General features: G+C 50.3%; 1 protein-coding gene across 1 annotated transcript in view; it reads right to left on the reverse strand.

Annotated features, from left to right (window-relative positions):
- The window catches only part of ITGAV (integrin subunit alpha V), a 382,159-nt gene that overhangs the window by 217,316 nt on the left and 141,438 nt on the right, over positions 1-23,405 (reverse strand). The window contains exon 7 of the mRNA XM_085648702.1: positions 9,911-10,036. Coding sequence (XP_085504828.1) covers positions 9,911-10,036 — 126 coding nt within the window. The remainder of the gene's footprint in view (positions 1-9,910; positions 10,037-23,405) is intronic.

The following is a 23,405-nucleotide window of genomic DNA, read 5'->3' on the forward strand; positions in this document are numbered from 1 at the left end:
GATTGCAATTTGGGAATTTGGTAGGCATTAAAGTAGCTGACTCAAGGGCTAAATGTATTGCAGGTAGGAGAAGGTAGTGATAGCGGTTTCCTTTTAATCACAGCATCCAGTTTGTTGTTTACTTATTCTGTTTAACCCAAAAATGTTTGGAGAGAATTGGGCGTGAAATCTTCCAAGTGGTTTATATCAACTTATATCATCTTTAAAGGCCAAGAAAAAAAAAATTAAAAGAGGTGTTTGAATTGGAACCAGTTCAATTCTGTTCTGAAATAAGTATGTGTCCTAAAAAAAAAAATGATATATATATTTAATCAATATGGGAGTGCAACCAGCAATTTTTAACACTGCAGAGGATTGCCATCTTGGAGAATGTTTAACGCTGTAACTGAAGAAATTTGAGGGCTATTAATAATGACACAGCGGGCTTGCAAATTAATGCAAATTAGAGTCATAGGGTCAGGATACTTGCCTAGCCCAGCCAAAACTATCTGATATGCAAGTTTACAGTGGTAGATTTGATATGGTGCCCAAGTAGTGAGACCTGGGGGCTGGGGGCTTGGGATGTGGAGGACTTGCAGTGGGCTCCAATGACATTTCAACTTATTGACCTTAATGGCCTACTCCACCATATATCTGCTATACAATTGGCAGTTACCCGGATAACTGCCAGGGGCAATACTCCAACCTGTTTTGAAAGAAGGCAATACTGACCATACTGCTGACAGGCGTGACAGCATTGTCAGAAGTGGAAACTAAGATGTACACTAAATTAAAACTAAAGGATCATGATGCTAAGGCATCTGAAAATCTACTCATTCACATTTCTTAAACAGATTGTGACCTCAGTGTAGCAAGTGAGGCAGTGTAATGGCTCTCATTTATAAGGCGATACATTAAAGTAATGCATTACTATTCACCTGTTTTTAGAATACAAGTGTGTCTTTAATAGGGTAAATAACTGTGTGTCATATAAAATGTGTAAACTTTGACTCAGGTTAGGCCGAGTGAAGCTGGTCCAGAATGATTCCATTTAAGCAAAAATATCCTACTAACCTAATAAGGGCTTAAAACAGGAAGTTGTGATGGCACCCCTGATGTTTAGCCTATCTACAGCTGATACGATCTGCACCATTAGTAAAGTATGGTCTTTTCCCCAATTAATTGAGAGTTACCTAAGATTCTTCAATATGTAGATTCACTGTTTGTTGGACCAAGGTTCCATTATTTTACAACATTTGCTGTCGGCACCAGGTAAGTACAGTCATTACATAAAAGTAGTAGCTGGCCCACTAGAAACTAAACCAGATACATCTAGTCACTGGAACATAAGCCAAAGGAAATGGCTTTTGGATAACAACTGAAACGGATGAAAAGTGCAATTACTTGCAGATCATGGACATCATTTAGGGGTTGCAACTGTGATCCCTGGCTTTCCCCTGATTGTTTTGGGTAGCCATAGCACATTTTGATAAAAAATGGGGGTGTTGTCCTGGGTACAGTCAGGTTTCATTGGCTTGTCATATTTAATGAGTATCTTTTCAGAGTCTATAGTCCTTTAGCAAATCTATGTGGAAATTGTGCTATTGACCTCATTTTTCAAACTTTTCTTGACCAGGAGAAGCTCCCCCAATCACATCAAGAAGATGTCGGACTCCCTAGTTTCACTGACTAGCTTCAATTTAGGGCAGTATTATGCCCCGGCATTGTCAAAGACCCCTAATATAGGTGGCATCTAATCTAGACATTTGTCTATTATAACTGTTGTATGAGCCATACAGTTATAATGAAACTTCAGAGAAGGCCACTACTGTGATCTCATCAGGGTTATGGGCATGAGACATGCCTTCTTGGGAAGAATCAGGGCCGAAAGTCATGCAATGTCCCTCGGTGCGATGTTATTAAGATAAAAGGGAATGTGATATCCTATCCGTGGATGAGTAGGGTGAGGGCATGTAGGACTAAAAGTAAAGTATTATTGGTAGGAAATCCTAGCATTTGTCTTCTGAACACATCCCAATGCTGGTAATACTAAAAGATCAAGGATTATTTTACTTGAATATCAAAAACCTTTACACTTTAGGGAGGTGGCAACTCACAAGAGTGCATATGATACAAAGTTCTTTATTTATATGATCGTTATTGCAGGGGCAGAGTAGTGTGAACACTAGAGAGCGAATGGTCATTCAAATATTGGCAAACATTCCCAAACGTTTGTGGGTGCGACTCTTCAAAAAGAACATCCAAGTCATTTCCCACTCCAGAAATGCACCTAAACATCCTCCCATGAAAAGCTAAAGTAAGGACTTTCCCAACTCATTAGGTTAAGTGAACGTCCACATATCTCATAGCAGTGTAGCGTTAAGGGAATTTTACACAGAAAGAAAATGTGCTTTTGCACAAAATCTCCCAGACATACTCCAGTGGATTGCTTAACGCCCAGATAATCCACTGTTGTTCTCTATTTGCTTGCACAAATCAGCACTCCAACTGTATTTAGTGAGTTGCCAGAAATGCATAAAATTCCGAATCCTAGACTTACACATTTTCATAAGGGAAGTTCTACTATGATTTCTCTTTAACTGCATGACCTCGGTTATCATTTCTGCAAGCCCCACTTTATATGGCCATAATGATTTATCATTGCATTAAAAATAGAGATGCACAATCTAAGTATTTATGTTTGGTCAAAGGCTCCATTGGGTGCTAGATATCTTACAGTACGTGTAAAATGAGGCCAAGTATGCAACACCTATGAGCACCCTGGGTGCATATGTAACAAAGGTTACATATGTGAACAAGTTATGGCAGATGCTCTAGAGATTCAAACAGGCCATTTTCTGTAAGCTTTTCAATGTTGCCAGTATAATTACACTTGATACCAAAGGTGTTATTTGGTTCCTGTCTGGGCAGTGGAAAAACAGATGGAGCTCAACCTTGCATCTCCCCAAAATCCGCATGAGTCCCAACTTTCAGAGCCAGCAAAGATGCAGAATATAAACTTGCCTGAGTACAGCTGTCCTGACAGCCTTGACCAGGGTGCGTAGGAAGTATTAAGACATAGCAAGATGTCTGTTTAGTTCTTGGTGCCTCACAGATCAGGGAGCACCTATCCCTACACCTATACCCATACCCATGCCTACAATGGCTCCCTGTCAGTCAGCGTATTAGGTTTAAGACACTCTGTCTTGCCTACAAAGCTTCTCGTGGTGTAGGCCCATACAATTTGATGCAATCTTTTAAATGGTACAGTCCAGGGAGAAGCCTTTGTTCCACTGGCGCGTATAAACTTGTGGTTCCCAGGTTCAAACGGGTCAACTGGGTAGGAAGAGGTTTTGTGACCTCGACCGCATTAGAATGGAACCAACTTCCGTTTTACATTAGAGTTAAACATTAGAGTTAAACCTAACCTACTAGCCTTTACGAAGGAATTAAAAACTTGGTTCTGCTCTAGTTAAGGGTGATTCTATGTCCACTCACTCAAAGCTAGCACCTTGACAACTCTGGGTATTTGTTGCGCTTCAGAAGGTACTATAACATTTATCCGCTATTTCTGGATATTCAGGATTAGAGAAGACATCCACGGTTCTCAAACCAGTTCTACTAACTACAGGCGTTAGTAACTAGAGGAAGACTACTAGTATGACATGCAAGAAAGGTACAATAGCCTAGTTGTTTACTTAACTGGTTTGAGTACAATGGTTTTCCCAGGACTTACACAACTAACATGGCATTACTAGTACTACGGGTTGATAGCAGATAGAGGGCAACACATCCAGTGTGCATTAGCTTTATTCACTAGCAAAATACAGTAAATTATCAGTTTATTTACTAATTTGATTACATTGGGAGGAAAAAAAGTCTATATGAACATAATTGAAGCTGACTGTTTAATAATCAGTGGAGGAATGAGGGTCGGGGGAGCAAGCCTCTCCTGGTCTCCCCTCCGGATTGTGGGATAGGTGGTGCATCCTGTGAACACTCAGTTGCTCAAATTGGCCAAGATACTTTAGAGGGCTGAGCAGGAGGAGATTTAGATGGGATGAGTTGTGAGGGCCAGCCTCTTTGGCCATAGTCACACCCACGGGCAGGGAACAGAGAAGAGTAATTTTCTAGGTATTAGCCAAGGGGTGGGATCTTGTTGAGGAGGCGTACATTGCAGTACTTAACACATTAGGTAGTGCAGCTTTTGGTAGGATGTTGAGGGTTAATAAATTGGTGGAGGCACTGCGGTATAACAGGAGGAAGGTAGGGAGGACCTGATCAAGGCAGGGGTGTAGGAAGCTTGCTCTGTATAAACTATACCAAAGTGAGGTATAGTGTGCACAAAGTTCAGTGGAACTGTTGAGATTACTAGGCTTACGCAGAGTAGTATACCTCCCGTTGGTGGCTGCTGGCTAGCAGGTCACTTAGTTGTGGGAGCAAAACTCCTGGACATTAGCTCAGGGCAAATGGGGAAACAAAGTAGCACCAAAGGTGCACCCTCAGTGGCACTAGGGCGGCCTGGTGCAGGGTGCTGTTTTGACTTCGGGCACCCTGTTTTTAATTGGGAACCTCCTGTTTGCAAATGCACTGCAGGCTTGGGGACGAAGGTCTTCTGGGTGCGACCACCACTTCGAGAGGTAAGTTGGAAAGTTAGGGGAGGATGGGTGGGGCGGTAAGGAATCTATCACTAACTAATGTCTCTTACAGATATATCGTAACACAAGTAGTAACTTGTGCATCTGAAAGAGACACATTAGTGATAGATTCCTTACCTTACCCCAGCAATACCAACCCCTGTGGTGGGTCTGCAAACAGATTACACCAGAAAGTCACGGAGAACAGAACGGCCAAAGAAGCCGTCTCTCCGGACCGGAGAATCAAGGCAGTAATGCTTGGTAAACGTGTGCAGCGAGGCCCACGTAGCTGCCTGACAAATGTTCTGGAAGGGGACGCCGCGTCCCAAGGCAGTAGTGGCTGCTGTTGCCCTGGTAGAATGGGCACGCAGCCTCACAGGAGGCTCCTTCTTAGCCAACGAGTAACATGCCTTGATGCAGAGAACGACACACCGAGAGATGGTCCGCTTGTGCACAGCCCGACCTCTTTTGGCGTCCACGTAGCCAACAAAGAGCTGGTCATCCACCCGGAACTGCCGTGTGCGCTGCAGGTAGAATGAGAGCGCACATATTGGGTCCAGACGGTGGAGCCTCTCCTCCCCTTTTGAAGGATGCGGAGGCTGAAAGAAGGTGGGCAAAGTGATGGTCTGCCCGATGTGGAAGGGCGTGACAACCTTTGGGAAGAATGAAGGACGGGTTCTTAAAACCACCTTGTCTGGATGAACAGAAAGGAAAGGAGGTTTGGAAGAAAGAGCCTGGAGCTCACTCACTCACTCTTCTGGCAGAGGTGATAGCTACCAGGAAAGCAGTCTTGAGAGTGAGAAGACGCAAAGGACAGTTATGAAGGGGCTCGACGGGAGCACACATCAGATATGTCAAGACAAGGTTTAAGTCCCATTGAGGCATTATGAACGGCACGGGAGGAAACGTGTGCGTAATGCCCTTCAAGAAACGGTTAACAACCAAGAGAAGGCTGATCTGGAAGCTGTAAAAAGGCGGAGATGGCTGATAGATAACCTTTGATAGTGCCCAGAGCAGAGCCCTGCTAGGCCAAAGAAAGAAGGAACAGGACGACTTCGGAAAGTGGGGCAGAAAGGGGATCCATAGCCTTAGCTGTGCACCATGCCACAAATTTGTTCCACCTGCAGGCGTATACCGTTTTAGTGGAGGGACGCCTGGCTGCCAGGATGACATCACAGACTTCGGGAGGAAGATCGAATGCTGTCAACTGTCGTCGCTCAATCTCCACGCATGGAGGTGGAGGCTGGACAGGTTCGGGTGGAGGACCGTCCCCTGCTGCTTTGACAGAAGATCCTCCCGAAGAGGTAGTCTCATCAGGGGATCGATTGCCATGTTGAGTAGCTCGGGATACCAATATCTTCGGGCCCAGTCCGGAGCCACCAGGATGACTTGAGTCCGGTGGCACCGAATCTTCTTCAGCACTCTGGGCAGAAGTGGTATAGACGGAAAGGCGTACAACAGACCGCAACTCCACTCTCGACGAAAAGCGTCGCCGAGCGAGTGCCGCCTTGGAAATTCCAACGCGCAGATCTGATAACATTGTGCGTTCTCTTCGGTGGCGAATAGATCTAACCAAGGCTCCCCTCACTGCAGACAGAGACCTAGTGCCACGTCAGAGTTCAGATGCCATTCGTGATCCATCAAGCACCGGCGGCTGAGTTTGTCCGCCCTGGCGTTCAGGGAACCTGCCAGGTGTTGAACCACCAAGGTAATGCCTGGACGTTCCAGCCATGTCCAGAGGCGTAGAGCCTCCTGACAGAGGGTCCACGACCCCACCCCGCCCTGCTTTTTGCAATACCACATGGCAGTAGTGTTGTCCATGAACACCTGCACTACACTTCCCCGGACAGAGGGAAAGAATGCCTTCAGTGCAAGTCGGATCACCCGAAGCTCCAACAGATTGATATGGAGCCGGGACTCCGCCGGAGACCAGAGGCCTCTGATCTCCGCCTCTCCCAAGTGGCCACCCCAGCATAGGAAGGACGCATCAGTCACCACTGTGTGCTCCGGTTGGGGAAGGGAGAGGGATCTGCCATTAACCCAATCGTGATTCGTGAGCCACTACTGCAATTGACGTGCAGTGCCCTCCGAGATCTAGACATGATCGGACAGGTTGCCCTGAGGCTGTGCCCACTGAAACTTCAGGTCCCACTGCAGAGCCCACATATGCCATCTGGCATGTTGCACTAGCAGGATGCAGCAGGCCAGCAGGCCCAGGAGCCGGAGAATCATCCTGACCTAAATCCGGGATAGAGGCCGAAAGATCGGAATCATAGCCTGATTATCACGGACTCGCTGCGCAGGAGGATAAACCCGAAACAGCGTCGAATCCAGAACCGCTCCGATCAAGGGGAGCTTCTGAGAGGGACTCCGGTGCGACTTTGGCAAGTTGATGGAGAACCCCAGCAAATGCAGGAGGTCCGCTGTAGTCTGAAGGTGGTGGATGACTGCCTGGGGCGAGCCCGCCTTCAGCAACCAGTCGTCGAGGTAAGGGAAGACAGACACCTCTGACCTGCGCAGGTGAGCTGCGACCACCGCCATCACCTTCGTGAACACCCGAGGGGCGCTGGTAAGGCCAAAGGGGAGCACGGCAAACTGAAAATGCTCCTGGCCTACCGTGAACCGCAGATAACGCCAGTGGGCCGGCAGGATGGGGATGTGAAAATATGCGTCCTGCAAGTCCAACGCTACCATCCAGTCTCCAGGGTCGGTGGGCAGCCAAGACCTGAGCTTGAGTCAACATCTTGAACTTCTCCTTCCGGAGGAAGCAATTGACGTTCCTGAGGTCCAAGATGGGGCGCAAACACCCGTGTCCTTCTTGGGGACCAGAAAGTAGCGAGAATAAACAACCACGTCCTACTTCTGGCCCGGGAACGTGCTCGAATGGCTCCTTGGCCGTGACTTCCTGCTGGAGAGTTGCCAAGTGTTCCCCCGACATACGGTGGTACTGAGGTGGCATAGCTGCCGGGCGGACTGAAAGGGAAGGGAGTAACCCTTGCGGATGATCTGCAACACCCACTTGTCCAATGTGAGAGCGAGCCAGTGGGGGAGGTGATGGCGGATCCTACCACCCACCGGCATAGGGTGCTCTACAAAGCTCGGATTAGGAAGGTTTGGAGGCAGAAGCAGCAGGGGTGGAGGTAGACTGACCCCCACGCTGATTCCCAGCTCCGCCCCTGCGGAAACCACATCCGCAGCCGCGCTGAGGCTGGTTCTGTACAGGCTTGATGAAGGAACGTGCATGGGCGCCCCTGCCTTGGCCACGAAAGGAACGAAAACCAGGAGTGGCTGGGCTTTTCGTGGAAAGAGCTAAGAACTTGGCCGCAGCCCGCGAGTCCTTAAAACGCTCCTGCGTAGTCGGCTTTATCGCTAAACAGACGGGTGCCATCAAAGGGCATGTCCATCAGTGAGCTTTGTATATCTGGTGAGAACCCGGTAGATCTCAACCAGGCGTGGCGACGAAGCGCCACAGTTGTAGAAATGGCTCTACCTAGTGAGTCCGCGGTGTCCAAACCACACCGAATGGTGAACTTAGCCACATCTTTACGAACCAATAAAAGGCGAGTGATACGGCCGGCGGTGTGTTCCTACACGCCGCGTTTCTCACTCAGCCACCCATGTGTTTTAATTTACCAATCAACCCGTAGAGCCCTGCCCGCCAGTAAACTGCATTCCATAACTCGCATAGTTCTGATTATTTTGATAAACGTAGCATTTCATAGATAAACAAGCGCGGTCCCGAAAGTGAAACATGGGGATCTCTTGTCTTTATGGGGCCATGTGTTTAAACACATGGCCCCATAAAGATAAGAAAGTGCTTTGTGACAGCAGCAAAGAAGGCGACCCAGTCCGGCTCGGAGGTGAAATGGCATCAACCAAAAACCCTTATTTCCAATGGCAGGCCACCGTTTAGCACGGTGACGCCAGCCAATGGAAATGAGGGGCGGGGCTTCAAGCCCTCTACTGAAACTCCTCATTCACAATAATTCTCACCAAGGCGAGCAGCTCTTTGCGCTGCAACGCCACGCGAGACCTAAAAATTAGAGAAAAAGAGAAAATCACATATACGGAATCACAAAATTCAGAGATAACACACAATAATAGGTAAAACTATGGCAAAATTGTGGGGGTTCCAAAGCCAGACACGTAACTAATGAAATTCTGTGGCCTAAGACAGACCTATAATAATATCTCAAACCGGAGTTAAAAAAAAAAAACATAGCTCTACAAGACTTTTTGTGGTTCTAAAAGTAAGCTACACTATGTGGCTAATTCCTGCTGAATAAATTAATATGATAAGAATAAGGCTGTAGCTAGATTTAGGAACTCTGGCAAAAATGCCATCATGATTAGGCCACATCATCCCAAAATAATAATCAGGAGCCACTCCCATTTGCATACCAGAGTGATCAAGTCCTGTAAAATTGACGCATAATTAAGAAACATTATATGTTCTACTTTGCAGCAATGGTAACCCCCAAGTTAGTCTGTAGTGCCCACTGTCTGTCACTGGAGACAGCAACACTCTGACAAGTTAAGGTTTGCTTCTTATGACAGGGACGGCTCCTCTGTTATGGCGGAGGAGCATCGCCCGACTAAAAAGAAATGCTCCAAGGGATAGAAAAATAAAATGGTAATAAATTACCATTTTACTTTTCAAAACCCCGTCCCGAGCCGAATGTCAGTGCCAGTCAGGCAGCAACAGAAAGCATTGATAGGCAGGGCACTCCGGTTTAAAGTCTGCATGTCTTTTTGGACAGCTGTCTTGTGGCGGCCAGCCACACATGAGCAGTTTAAACTTCTCTAGACAGCTGGGTTAGAGACAGCATGGGCTCCAGTGCTCTTGGGAGCAGCGTGATGGGCCGCTCCCTCCAATCCGTGCACTGCTCTCATGCAACATGATTCATTACTGCAGTTTCCTGGACCCTGCCTGCCTGGAGGAGACCCGAGCTACGAGGAGGACGTCGCGTATTGAAGTGCTACTTTTCGCTAGCACTGGCTTAGTCAAGAAGGCATGCTTTAATGGGATAACATGTGTTTGTGCATGTAACGCATCTAAACTCCATTGGTGAGTTCCTATTTTTACATACGTTGGCACATTTAAAGTCAGACCTATGGTCACTGACATTGCTTCGTTTACGCAGACATTAATATAGTGGTAAAATGACAAAACACTGCAGTGATATCACAAATAAGTCAGTTTTTTTGTAAGGGAGCATGATTTAATCTATGAAATAACAACAAGTCTAATGGGGACTGCAAATTGAAAGTATTTTAAGATCATCTTTTCTTACCTAAATAGCTGTCATCAAATTCAGCACCAGCAGAACGGGTTGCCAAATGATTTCTGTAAGCGATACTGTAACTATTAAGGTCATATTTCTTCACAATTTCTTCCACTTCATCGGAAATGAGTTGACCTGCAAGTTAAAAAATATGCAGACAATTATGTATAACCCCTACCTGCAGAGTAACACAAGCAATTAAATAAAATGAAACTCATAGCCAAGCACACAAAATCTTATTAAGAGGAGAACATTCAGAAGAGGGGTGGTTTGCATTATTAATTCAAGGTTAGCTCTTGAATCAACGTTACAGGCCACTTGGGCACAGTGTTTGAGTACTCAGGGGCTGATAAGGATGTCGGTGAGACAGCCACCGACAGGCCGCCGGTGATGGTCCCACCGAGTCCAGAACAGCAGTCCAACCGCCACATTATGATGCAGTCGGTCAGACCGCATCAGCCAGAGGGACCGGCCAACGCTTCCGACGGGCTCAAGGAGCATGTCGAACTGTTGGTCGGATCATATTCCCTACAATAGGGGCAGTACCTGCTCACGCATCGCCGTAGGGATTACAATGTCCCTTTCTGACAGCCTTTCCATGGCGGTCCGACCGCCATAGAAAGGTTGTCAGAAAGGGACTTTGGGGGACCCTAGCAGGGCTCCTGCACCCCTGTGCCTCCCCTATGGTGCCCACCAAACAACCATGCACCACATGGTGCCTGGCACATGGTGCAAGGATGTTTGTAAACATGCCTTTTGCCATTAGGGCTTGTACTGCGACCCTTTTCCGGGCTGCAGCACAAGGCTTAATGGCAAAAGGCATGTTTCCGACCGCACCATCCACAACTAGATGGTGGCGGGTTATCTGCTGGGACCCCGATTAATTTAGACAATTCATACTGGAATGAGCTTTAGTTAAGACAAAGGTTCATGAAATTAGGTTAAGGTAGTCTAGATGTCTTTGATCCTTTGGCTGCGACCTCTGTTGTAATACACTTATGAGGCATTTCACTTTTTAGGTATTCAATGGTGAAGCCCATGCTGAAAAGGGGTTTTAAATTATAATATCCTTGATCGAAGGTCACCAAACATTACACTTGTCAGCATTTTAAGCAGCTGCTTTTGAGCCCCCCATTTAATGTGCAACATTACCTCGATACCATAATCATGTAATAAATATGAACATTTATGTATTACTCAAAACTCTTATTTGAGTTGGTAAAAAATAGAAAAATAGTCCATAAGTTTTATAAAAAAAATAGGGTCACAAATCTATCAGTGTGCCTGTTGTATTGATGGACTAAAAAAGGAATCTGAGCTGGTGCTGTGTGGCTGTCAAGAGGTGGAACATTTTGCTGCAGCATTTATTTTGGAATCAAAACCACAGACCTCATTGAATTAACGGAAAGGAAGACAGGAACGAAAACAACCCGGCAAAAAAGAACTAGTTAACCAACTGAATTTCCATATTTGTGGCCATGCATTTAAAAAAAAAAAAAAAAAAAACAATAAATATTTAGATGTATGTGGGTGAAAATAATAAAAAAGGAATCAGTATGGTGAACTGGGTAATGGGTATGTATGGTGGCCAAGCCCAGTACCGTTAAGGCATGGTTGCAGGCTAGGCCTTTATGCAGAAACCTCAAGTCATTGACTCTGACCCTTCCCTGTAAATTATCAAGCACAAGGGGTTCTTTGGGAACTAGTACTGCACACAGAACATGTACAGAGGCCATCACCTATTCCCAGTACCAGAAGGGAATGGCAAAGGGCTGTGCCTCATGGGTTCTGTGTGTAGGCATATTCAACAGATGACATTTCCGAAGGCAATATACTGTGCACATCTACAGAGAAGGGCTCTAGGTCATAAATAGATTACACTCTAAGGCAGAGGTCTTCAATCTGTGGGGCGCGACCCCCAGGGGGGGCGTGGAGTCCTGGGAAGGGGGTTGCGCATTCCCCAGCTTCACCTTTGCAAGCAATCCAAAACGTTTGCTTTCGATTTGGAAAAAGACAGTCATCCTGGGACGGCTAAATTAGATTGTTATCAGCTGAAGTTTTATCAATTGAGCCTCCTGTGCTGTGAAAAGCTTTCGTGCCAGGGTGCCTGCTTGTCTGAATGAAATGCAAATGTGCGCTATTAGTTCATCTGCAAGTGTAAAGGGTGCTTGGGAGCCAGTTCTGGCTTTAATTGGTCAAATCCCTCCAAGCTTTGTGATGACAAAGATTTGTTTTTTTGAGTGGTTGTGCACAACTGGGCTGTGAAGTGCTTGCTTATAATTTTAACTTATTTACACTGCCCTTAGTAGCCCTAAATAGGTGTTGAATGGACAGTTATGTAAAAAAAAAAAAATAAGAATTGCTTTATATATGCCCTGGTATTACTAACATCTACATTTTGGAAGCACTATTTTATTGTAAAACTATTTGCACGATTTGCAGCACTCTATATTACACTGTGTGTAATGCAAGTATAAAATAATGACTTACATATTCACAGTGCTTTCTGTCATAGGCTGTGACCTCGTAGCACTAAAAATACACATCACCATTCTCCACTGCACCAATCAAGATTGAATTCTGGGGCTCTCTGGTTACACATAGACCTCTGCAGTGCATTAACAAATGCGTTTCATAATGTACTACAGTGCATTTCCCACTGAGTAGCAACAGCCAAAATTTATTTTTCATTACACTACCCTTTATTTTATATGTAGATACCTGATGGTGAAAGACCTAAAAAACGTACAGAATATTTTGGGGCTTATTTAGGAGAGGCTTGCGCCGCCAGAGCATCCATTTTTTTTTTGACACTCTGGCGGCACATGTGTCTCAACCATATCTATGAGGCAGTGCAAAGTCACCATGCATGGCCTCATAGATATGGAGTGGGACATAGCGGCGCAAGTCACTGCGTTGCCTTACTCTGCATCAAAGAGAGGTGTTCTATGGGTTTTGCGTGGGATTCCCACGCAACACCCATGGATTGTGATGCTGCTCGATATTTACAAAATCGAGTAAACCTGAGGTAGCACCAAAAACGGACACCTCCCCGGCGGAGACCTAACAAGGAGAATTGTTCCTCATTCTTTCCTCTTTTCATGTGTGCCACATGCTCACATAGAAAGAGGAAAATGCCTCTCTGGATTGTTTTTGCGAAGGAAGGTGTTCCAGCCTATGTTGGTGCTAAGCAGCAATTTGTGTGCAAACGTAAGGGAATAGGTCAGAAATGCACCGTATTTCATAAATACAGTGCATTTCAGCCCTTTGAAATTGGCATAGGGCAGGGCAGCAAGAAGACTTTCAGCGCTGCCCTATGCCAATTTCTCATAAATGAGGCCCTTTATTGTTAGCTATACCTTGGAACACACCCCCACACTCACTGACCTTTGGTTTGCTAAACACTGTCTAATATTATTTCCCCCCGTAAAAATTATTTGCTATGGGAATTTAGGGCATTTATGGTTGTCGATGATGAGGAGTACCAGGCTCTAGAAATTTTTGTCAGAAGGGGGTCATTACGCCTAAAAATGTTTGACATGGGGGCTCGGCATCAAAATGTTTGAATAACTGTGCTCTAAGGGTATCGTGATCAGATATCCTGCACACATTGCATGGCCTTAAGCCATGCCCATCAGTTATTTCAGACATCAGTACTGTACTTCGAGCATGATCACAAGTTATGTTGTCCAGAGAACCCACAATGAACTGCCAGGACAGTTAAAAAAAAAAAAATCAAAGAAAATCACAGTACAGAAAACCTAGGTCATTGACACATTGATACAACCTTATTCGCCTACAAGTTGAATTGGAATCTCGGATGAAGATGAGGTGGCCAATAATGGCATTAAAGGCATGAATTCATAAGTTCTTTTGGCGACCTTTCCCAACGTAGATTGCTCTATTCTCAGTTATCAGTTAGTTTGATCTCTGCAGTGGGCGCTTGACTCAGTGTGTTTTGCAGAGAAACCTCACATGGCATAGTCCCAGTCTCACCTTCCTTCAAGCACAATGCACATGGCATCTCTCACAAATATCTGACGCCGCTATTCGTTTTTCATGGTCTCGATGGTACAACGATTGACCCTTTTTTTTTAGATCCACTTTTTGAACTAAAAACAGGTAACACATAACTTTTCAGGCACTAGTCTCCTCCGGATAACATTCTATCCTTTCTTTGTGAATTCTGATAGACGAAGACCTAATGAACAAGAACTATTTAAAGTGTATCCTTAAAAAACAGAGGATAACAGCTGACAGTCCACCAGCACGTCTTATCCCAACAAAATTTGTCCTTAACTTGGCTCATTCATTCTGGTACAGCATCCAAGGGTCCTGAGCTTCATTAAAACAGGTTTCTCAAATCTCAAGAACTGAAAAGATGACTGAGATTCACAATTTTCCACAAGTTCAAACAGTTTTGGCCTTCGTTATACCCAGACTAGATTATAGCAATAGTGTATTTTTAGACATCCGTCAAAATTGTGTGCACCATTTACAACTGCAGCAGAATGGTGCTGCTTCACCTTCGACACCAGGCACATGTGCCCCCTATGCTAGGTTTGTCACACTGGCTCAATGTACAAGAAGTTTCACTTTTAAATTTATTTGCATGTGCCCTCCAGAAGAAAGGTCCACTTAAACCCAACCTAGACATTCTCTACATTACTGAAACGCGACTGATTTACATATAAACCCTATGTATGCTAGGAGGAACGAATTTTTGATGCTTATACAATCATCCACCATCTATGCACCGAAAGACCAGACAGTTGCTTCGCAGGCTCTATGGAATCTCCATCAAGATTAGGAGTCTCAGGAGCCAAGATGGCGACCGGGACGGCAGCGTAGACTCCCGGCTCCGTGAACCTCCGCACCCCGCACGGATATCCTGCCTGAGATCCTCAACTTGTGCTACGTGGTCGTGTTTCTGAAGGAGAGGGGCTCCCGACTGTGTGACTCCGAGGTTTCTAGCCGTGCTATCGCCGGAGAAAACTGCATCTGAACTTTGCGGCCTGTGCGGCCCTGGAGCCGGGACATCGAGTGGACGCCGTGGCCGGGTGGCAGTGCGACAACAGCGGCCGGTGGTGACTGGGTGGAGTCGGCCCACCGAAGCGGTGTTAAACTCGGCCTACATTTCGGCGTGGTCACTTCTACTGCCCAGTGTAGCTGACCGAGTGCATGACCGGGGGTGCAAATCTTAGATCCTCCGGTGACTGCCCCTGCCTTGCTGGTGAGCTGCCCGGCCGCCGTCCGTATCCTGCCCCGATCATTGCGGGCCGCCCCCGGATTTCTACGGGAGCTGGTCCGTGGTGGGGACGACTGTTGCCCGTGACCACGGATAGTTTTTTGCCTGCCCCCGGAACCCGGTCACCCGCGACGTGGACATCGCGACGCTTGTCCCGGGGTCCCGGCCCCGGTGAGGGTCGGGCATACTTGGCGGCCATCTTGGGTCGATGAAGCCTACCATCCTGTCCGCTGGGCCGCAGCGGGCCTGTGAGCGTACGATTCTTGGGAGTGTGGCGGCGAGATCACAGAGAGCTGAGCTGGGGTACGGCGACCTCCTCGAGGCTCTTGGTACTCTTCACTCCTCCTTGGTTCATGGTTTCGTGATCTTGGGGAGTAAGCTCGATGGTGTGGCGTCGGAGTTGGGGCAGTGGCGGCCCGCCTGTCCGCACGAACACAGTCTACCCACACTGCGCGCAGGAGGACGCTGTGGCGGCCCCCCCTGAGGTTAGTACACGACTGGACGCCCCGGCCAGTATGCTACAGTGTGTTCGACCTTCTGAGGGCCTGATCTGTCCCGGAGGCGTTGGACCTGAGTGGGATGTGGTGGCCTCATCCCGTGCATGCCCTCCTGCGACCCAGAGACAACTCCAGCAACTAATGTCTGTTTTGGCTGCTTCTGCCTTCCTGAGCCTTGCGTGCAGTGCAGACCCTAGGGCAGCACTGGGAAGCCTGTTTCCTCACGCGGCGGACTGTGTTGATGCTCAGAGACTTCCACCCCACCTGTGTGCGTCGCTTCTCTGTCGTTGTTGGACATTCCTCTGCCTAGGAACATTGGGTATGGTGCTGGGTCGAGGGGTTGGCATGGGCAGAATTCCACAGAGTGGTCAGGGATGAGGCTGGCCCCTCGGGGGTGGTCGCCTAGTGGACGGGCGGGCTTAGGGTGGTGTGCTCTCCTGACATGGCTACTGGCACAATAGGTGCATAATGCTCCCCATCGTGGTTTGAGAAGATTGTTTTTGTGCTGTTCCTTGTTCACTTTAGGGGAACCTTACCGTGCGGGAGGGAGAAGCCGGGGGTCTGTTATGAAGGCCCTCCTCCAGTTTATAAATGCTTTCTCAACCCCCCCGTCTGGTGGGGGTCCTTTCCTACTTCTTTTTCCCTATTCTCCTACATTTCGGGTCTGGTTCCAGGGCGACAGGCACACTGCTGGGGGGGGGGGCCGTACTCATCTGCAGAGGTGCAGGGTGGGGGTTGGGGGAGGGGACTCTGTATTCCTTCATCTTTTTTCCATGGCCTCCTTTTTCTTCTCTGATTCTTTTTGTCTTTCTTTTTCTGGGATCAGCGTGATACACCTCCTTTTGCTATGCCTTGTTGCCGTTCCATGTGTTCACAACTTCCGGGGTGTTCTTGGGGAGTTCTGGCGGGGGACTGCGGGCGCAGCTGTAGACTATGTTTTTCTCCATCCTGATGTTCTTGTGTTTGCGCCATTGACCGAATAGATTGCTGTAAATCGCTAACGTTCATTACTCTGCATATCCGTGATCGTTGTTTTAAAATTGCTTGTCACCTGATCCTTCTGCCTTGTTTCATCATAAAATGAAAACCTCTTTCTCCTGGTGCCCTACTTACGCTGTCCACAGTATAAGCAGTACGATTTTGCTCCCCGAAGTGCTGCCTGTGTTTATACTTGTCGTTCTTGCTCTGATTGCTTAGCGGCCGGCCCTGGGGGGTTGTAGGCCCATACTTGTTCTTCTTGAACTGTCAATAAAGGTTTTCAAAAAAAAAAAAAAAAAAAGATTAGGAGTCTCTTTATCCTCCATGTCCTGGTCCAACCCTCACATCTACCTCCTCTGCCACAATTAGTCCGTTACATCACTCACCCAGACCAAGAAAACCATTTAATTGCAGACTTTGAGGTCCTCTCCAAAGCCTTAGTCTCCACTTTTAACACCACAAACCCTGGTGAGTTTAACCCTACAGGGACGGCACCAAAAGGGCGTAAGGACTCATTTTTTAAAAAAACATTGCTCCGCAAATATCTGAAATTCTAGCTCAAACACATTCCATAGGTACCAACCTTGCTCTTGTTAATTGAGGTGCACTCCGTTTCCCTGTGTGTACCATGAAAAATGCACACAGTATATAGTGGGCACAGTGGATGGTTACAGGCCCTGCACTGTATGCACAACTAAATGTATATGTGGCCTCTGCTTCTTCTAGCTGCCATTGCAAGAATGCCCTTTGTGCGCCTCTACATATATATGTCCCCTTTGCTCTTTTGTAGTGTAGATGAGGCACAGTCAATAGCCATCCCATAAATTACCTATGCTTGTACAAGTAGGAGGCACAGGGCCAAGCATAGTGAATGCGACAAATGGAGTAAAGCCATTTGCCACCGTAACTGTGCCCTTTCCACATAATTAATGATGTCAAGATCCATATATGATGTTATCAGTTAGGTCAATGATGATGTTATTTTTGTACTGCGGAAGGTATATAGATGCACTGCTGACAATAAATGATGAATATCAATTAATTTTTTATGATTTTGTATCATTTCCATACCGTTTCAGCGAGTTTTTTTCTAGAGATTTTTTTATACTTTAATGCATGTTAATATGTGATCTTAGAAGAGATTTCAGTAAAATATATAGTCTGTTTTTTCACCATTAGGATTTTTTTTTCCATACACAGATTGGCACAGTGGTCAAACCTCGAGTCAGGAGCGTGACAAATTTGGTGCTGACTGGTCAAACGGTTCAAATGTTACTTTTGAATTTAGCATAAGTTGTGGCACTCATTGTGAGGAGGTCCAAAAACATGGATGAAAGATCACGGAATGCTACCGGCAAAGCATCCGTTCTCTGACTTTTCGTCCAGCTGCTCCTCAGATAGAAAGCAAAATAGGAGTATCTACCGTGCACGTACCATTGCTCACTACTTATTATTTTGGTTGCGACGGAGTGTGGATAGGCACTTAGCAACAATGGCAACGGATGTCCGGAGGATAGCACGCCCGGCAGTAAGCCGGAACAGAGGGAGGTGGCTGGACACTCGGTGGCAAAAGATTACTACACAGCAATCAAGGGAGAGTGAGAAGGCACGAAGAGGCAATGGGGGAGTGTGCACTGGCACTAAGTAGCAACAGAGGAAGGGTGCACGGGCACCAAGTAGCAACAGGAATGGAGGAGAGGGTATAGTGGTCAGACACGAAGCAATATCAGCAACGGGTGAAGGATAGGTGAGAAAAAGCACATGGTGGCGAAGGAGGGTGGATGAAGAAAGAGCAGCCATGGCGAGGAAGGGTGGGTGGGAAAAAGCAGCCATGGTGAGGGTGGTTGGGTGGGTGGAAAAAAGCAGCCATGGCAAGGGTGGATGCGTGGGTGGGAAAAAGTAGCCATGGCGAGGGTGGTTGGGTGGGTGGAAAAAAGCAGCCATGGCAAGGGTGGATGCGTGGGTGGGAAAAAGTAGCCATGGCGAGGGTGGATGGGTGGGTGGGGAAAAGCAGCCATGGCGATGGGAAAAAGCAGCCATGGCAAAGGGTGGGCGGGTGGGTTGGTGCAAGGGTGGGAAAAAGCAGCCATGGCGAGGGTGGGTGGGGAGAAGCAGCCATGGCGAGGGAGGGTCTGTGAAAAAGCAGCCATGGCGAGGGAGGGTCTGTGAAAAAGCAGCCATGGCGAGGGAGGGTGGGAAAAAGCAGCTTTGGCGAGCGTGGGTGGGTGGTGGGAAAAAGCAGCCATGGAGAGGGTGGGTGGGTGGTGGGAAAAAGCAGCCATGGCGAGGGTGGGTGGGCGGTGGGAAAAAGCAGCCATGGCGAGGGTGGGTGGGTGGGAAAAAGCAGCCATGGCGAGGGTGGGTGGGTGGGAAAAAGCAGCCATGGCGAGGGTGGGTGGGTGGGAAAAAGCAGCCATGGCGAGGGTGGGTGGGTGGGAAAAAGCAGCCATGGCGAGGGTGGGTGGGTGGGGAAAAAGCAGCCATGGCGAGGGTGGGTGGGTGGGGAAAAAGCAGCCATGGCGAGGGTGGGTGGGTGGGGAAAAAGCAGCCATGGCGAGGGTGGGTGGGTGGGGAAAAAGCAGCCATGGCGAGGGTGGGTGGGTGGGGAAAAAGCAGCCATGGCGAGGGTGGGTGGGTGGGGAAAAAGCAGCCATGGCGAGGGTGGGTGGGTGGGGAAAAAGCAGCCATGGCGAGGGTGGGTGGGTGGGGAAAAAGCAGCCATGGCGAGGGTGGGTGGGTGGGGAAAAAGCAGCCATGGCGAGGGTGGGTGGGTGGGGAAAAAGCAGCCATGGCGAGGGTGGGTGGGTGGGGAAAAAGCAGCCATGGCGAGGGTGGGTGGGTGGGGAAAAAGCAGCCATGGCGAGGGTGGGTGGGTGGGAAAAAGCAGCCATGGCGAGGGTGGGTGGGTGGGAAAAAGCAGCCATTGCGAGGGTGGGTGGGTGGGGAAAAGCAGCCATGGCGAGGGTGGGTGGGTGGGTGGGGAAAAGCAGCCATGGCGAGGGTGGGTGGGGAAAAGCAGCCATGGCGAGGGTGGGTGGGTGGGGAAAAGCAGCCATGGCGAGGGTGGGTGGGTGGGGAAAAGCAGCCATGGCGAGGGTGGGTGGGTGGGTGGGTGGGAAAAAGCAGCCATTGCGAGGGTGGGTGGGTGGGAAAAAGCAGCCATGGCGAGGGTGGTTGGGTGGGTGGAAAACAGCAGCCATGGCGAGGGCGGGTGGGTGGGTGGGTGGCAAAAAGCAGCCATGGCAAGGGTGGATGCGTGGGTGGGAAAAAGTAGCCATGGCGAGGGTGGATGGGTGGGTGGGGAAAAGCAGCCATGGCGATGGGAAAAAGCAGCCATGGCAAAGGGTGGGCGGGTGGGTTGGTGCAAGGGTGGGAAAAAGCAGCCATGGCGAGGGTGGGTGGGGAGAAGCAGCCATGGCAAGGGAGGGTTTGTGAAAAAGCAGCCATGGCGAGGGAGGGTTTGTGAAAAAGCAGCCATGGCGAGCGTGGGTGGGTGGTGGGGAAAAGCAGCCATGGAGAGGGTGGGTGGGTGGTGGGGAAAAGCAGCCATGGAGAGGGTGGGTGGGCGGGGGGGCAAAGCAGCCATGGCGAGGGTGGGTGGGCGGGGGGGCAAAGCAGCCATGGCGAGGGTGGGTGGGCGGGGGGGCAAAGCAGCCATGGCGAGGGTGGGTGGGTGGGGCAAAGCAGCCATGGCGAGGGTGGGTGGGTGGGGCAAAGCAGCCATGGCGAGGGTGGGTGGGTGGGAAAAAGCAGCCATGGCGAGGGTGGGTGGGTGGGAAAAAGCAGCCATGGCGAGGGTGGGTGGGTGGGAAAAAGCAGCCATGGCGAGGGTGGGTGGGTGGGAAAAAGCAGCCATGGCGAGGGTGGGTGGGTGGGGAAAAAGCAGCCATGGCGAGGGTGGGTGGGTGGGGAAAAAGCAGCCATGGCGAGGGTGGGTGGGTGGGAAAAAGCAGCCATGGCGAGGGTGGGTGGGTGGGAAAAAGCAGCCATGGCGAGGGTGGGTGGGTGGGAAAAAGCAGCCATGGCGAGGGTGGGTGGGTGGGAAAAAGCAGCCATGGCGAGGGTGGGTGGGTGGGGAAAAAGCAGCCATGGCGAGGGTGGGTGGGTGGGGAAAAAGCAGCCATGGCGAGGGTGGGTGGGTGGGGAAAAAGCAGCCATGGCGAGGGTGGGTGGGTGGGGAAAAAGCAGCCATGGCGAGGGTGGGTGGGTGGGGAAAAAGCAGCCATGGCGAGGGTGGGTGGGTGGGGAAAAAGCAGCCATGGCGAGGGTGGGTGGGTGGGGAAAAAGCAGCCATGGCGAGGGTGGGTGGGTGGGGAAAAAGCAGCCATGGCGAGGGTGGGTGGGTGGGGAAAAAGCAGCCATGGCGAGGGTGGGTGGGTGGGGAAAAAGCAGCCATGGCGAGGGTGGGTGGGTGGGGAAAAAGCAGCCATGGCGAGGGTGGGTGGGTGGGGAAAAAGCAGCCATGGCGAGGGTGGGTGGGTGGGAAAAAGCAAACGTGGCGAGGGAGGGTGGGTGGGAAAAAGCAAACGTGGCGAGGGAGGGTGGGTGGGAAAAAGCAAACGTGGCGAGGGAGGGTGGGTGGGAAAAAGCAAACGTGGCGAGGGAGGGTGGGTGGGGAAAAAGCAAACGTGGCGAGGGAGGGTGAGTGGGAAAAAGCAAACGTGGCGAGGGAGGGTGGGTGGGAAAAAGCAAACGTGGCGAGGGAGGGTGGGTGGGAAAAAGCAAACGTGGCGAGGGAGGGTGGGTGGGAAAAAGCAAACGTGGCGAGGGAGGGTGGGTGGGAAAAAGCAAACGTGGCGAGGGAGGGTGGGTGGGGAAAAAGCAAACGTGGCGAGGGAGGGTGGGTGGGAAAAAGCAAACGTGGCGAGGGAGGGTGGGTGGGAAAAAGCAAACGTGGCGAGGGAGGGTGGGTGGGAAAAAGCAAACGTGGCGAGGGTGGGTGGGTGGGAAAAAGCAAACGTGGCGAGGGTGGGCGGGTGGGAAAAAGCAAACGTGGCGAGGGTGGGCGGGTGGGAAAAAGCAAACGTGGCGAGGGTGGGCGGGTGGGAAAAAGCAAACGTGGCGAGGGTGGGCGGGTGGGAAAAAGCAAACGTGGCGAGGGTGGGCGGGTGGGAAAAAGCAAACGTGGCGAGGGTGGGCGGGTGGGAAAAAGCAAACGTGGCGAGGGTGGGCGGGTGGGAAAAAGCAAACGTGGCGAGGGTGGGCGGGTGGGAAAAAGCAAACGTGGCGAGGGTGGGCGGGTGGGAAAAAGCAAACGTGGCGAGGGTGGGCGGGTGGGAAAAAGCAAACGTGGCGAGGGTGGGCGGGTGGGCAAAAGCAAACGTGGCGAGGGTGGGCGGGTGGGCAAAAGCAAACGTGGCGAGGGTGGGCGGGTGGGAAAAAGCAAACGTGGCGAGGGAGGGCGGGTGGGAAAAAGCAAACGTGGCGAGGGAGGGCGGGTGGGAGAAAGCAAACGTGGCGAGGGAGGGCGGGTGGGAGAAAGCAAACGTGGCGAGGGAGGGCGGGTGGGGGAAAGCAAACGTGGCGAGGGAGGGCGGGTGGGGGAAAGCAAACGTGGCGAGGGAGGGCGGGTGGGGAAAGCAAACGTGGCGAGGGAGGGCGGGCGGGGAAAGCAAACGTGGCGAGGGAGGGTGGGCGGGGGAAGCAAACGTGGCGAGGGTGGGTGGGCGGGGAAAAGCAAACGTGGCGAGGGTGGGTGGGCGGGGAAAAGCAAACGTGGCGAGGGTGGGTGGGCGGGGAAAAGCAAACGTGGCGAGGGTGGGTGGGCGGGGAAAAGCAAACGTGGCGAGGGTGGGTGGGCGGGGAAAAGCAAACGTGGCGAGGGTGGGTGGGCGGGGAAAAGCAAACGTGGCGAGGGTGGGTGGGCGGGAAAAAGCAAACGTGGCGAGGGTGGGTGGGCGGGGAAAAGCAAACGTGGCGAGGGTGGGTGGGCGGGGAAAAGCAAACGTGGCGAGCGTGGGTGGGCGGGGAAAAGCAAACGTGGCGAGGGTGGGTGGGCGGGGAAAAGCAAACGTGGCGAGGGTGGGTGGGCGGGGAAAAGCAAACATGGCGAGGGTGGGTGGGCGGGGAAAAGCAAACGTGGCGAGGGTGGGGAAAAGCAAACGTGGCGAGGGTGGGTGGGTGGGGAAAAGCAAACGTGGCGAGGGTGGGTGGGTGGGGAAAAGCAAACGTGGCGAGGGTGGGTGGGGAAAAGCAAACGTGGCGAGGGTGGGTGGGTGGGGAAAAGCAAACGTGGCGAGGGTGGGTGGGTGGGGAAAAGCAAACGTGGCGAGGGTGGGTGGGTGGGTGGGGAAAAGCAAACGTGGCGAGGGTGGGTGGGTGGGGAAAAGCAAACGTGGCGAGGGTGGGGAAAAGCAAACGTGGCGAGGGTGGGTGGGTGGGGAAAAGCAAACGTGGCGAGGGTGGGTGGGTGGGGAAAAGCAAACGTGGCGAGGGTGGGTGGGTGGGGAAAAGCAAACGTGGCGAGGGTGGGTGGGTGGGGAAAAGCAAACGTGGCGAGGGTGGGTGGGTGGGGAAAAGCAAACGTGGCGAGGGTGGGTGGGTGGGGAAAAGCAAACGTGGCGAGGGTGGGTGGGTGGGGAAAAGCAAACATGGCGAGGGAGGGTGGGAGGGAAAAAGCAACTATGGCGAGGGAGGGTGGGAGGGAAAAAGCAACTATGGCGAGGGAGGGTGGGAGGGAAAAAGCAACTATGGCGAGGGAGGGTGGGAGGGAAAAAGCAACTATGGCGAGGGAGGGTGGGAGGGAAAAAGCAACTATGGCGAGGGAGGGTGGGAGGGAAAA

The sequence above is a fragment of the Triturus cristatus genome, chromosome 3_2, assembly GCF_964204655.1.
Source record: "Triturus cristatus chromosome 3_2, aTriCri1.1, whole genome shotgun sequence".
Lineage (NCBI taxonomy): Eukaryota > Metazoa > Chordata > Amphibia > Caudata > Salamandridae > Triturus > Triturus cristatus.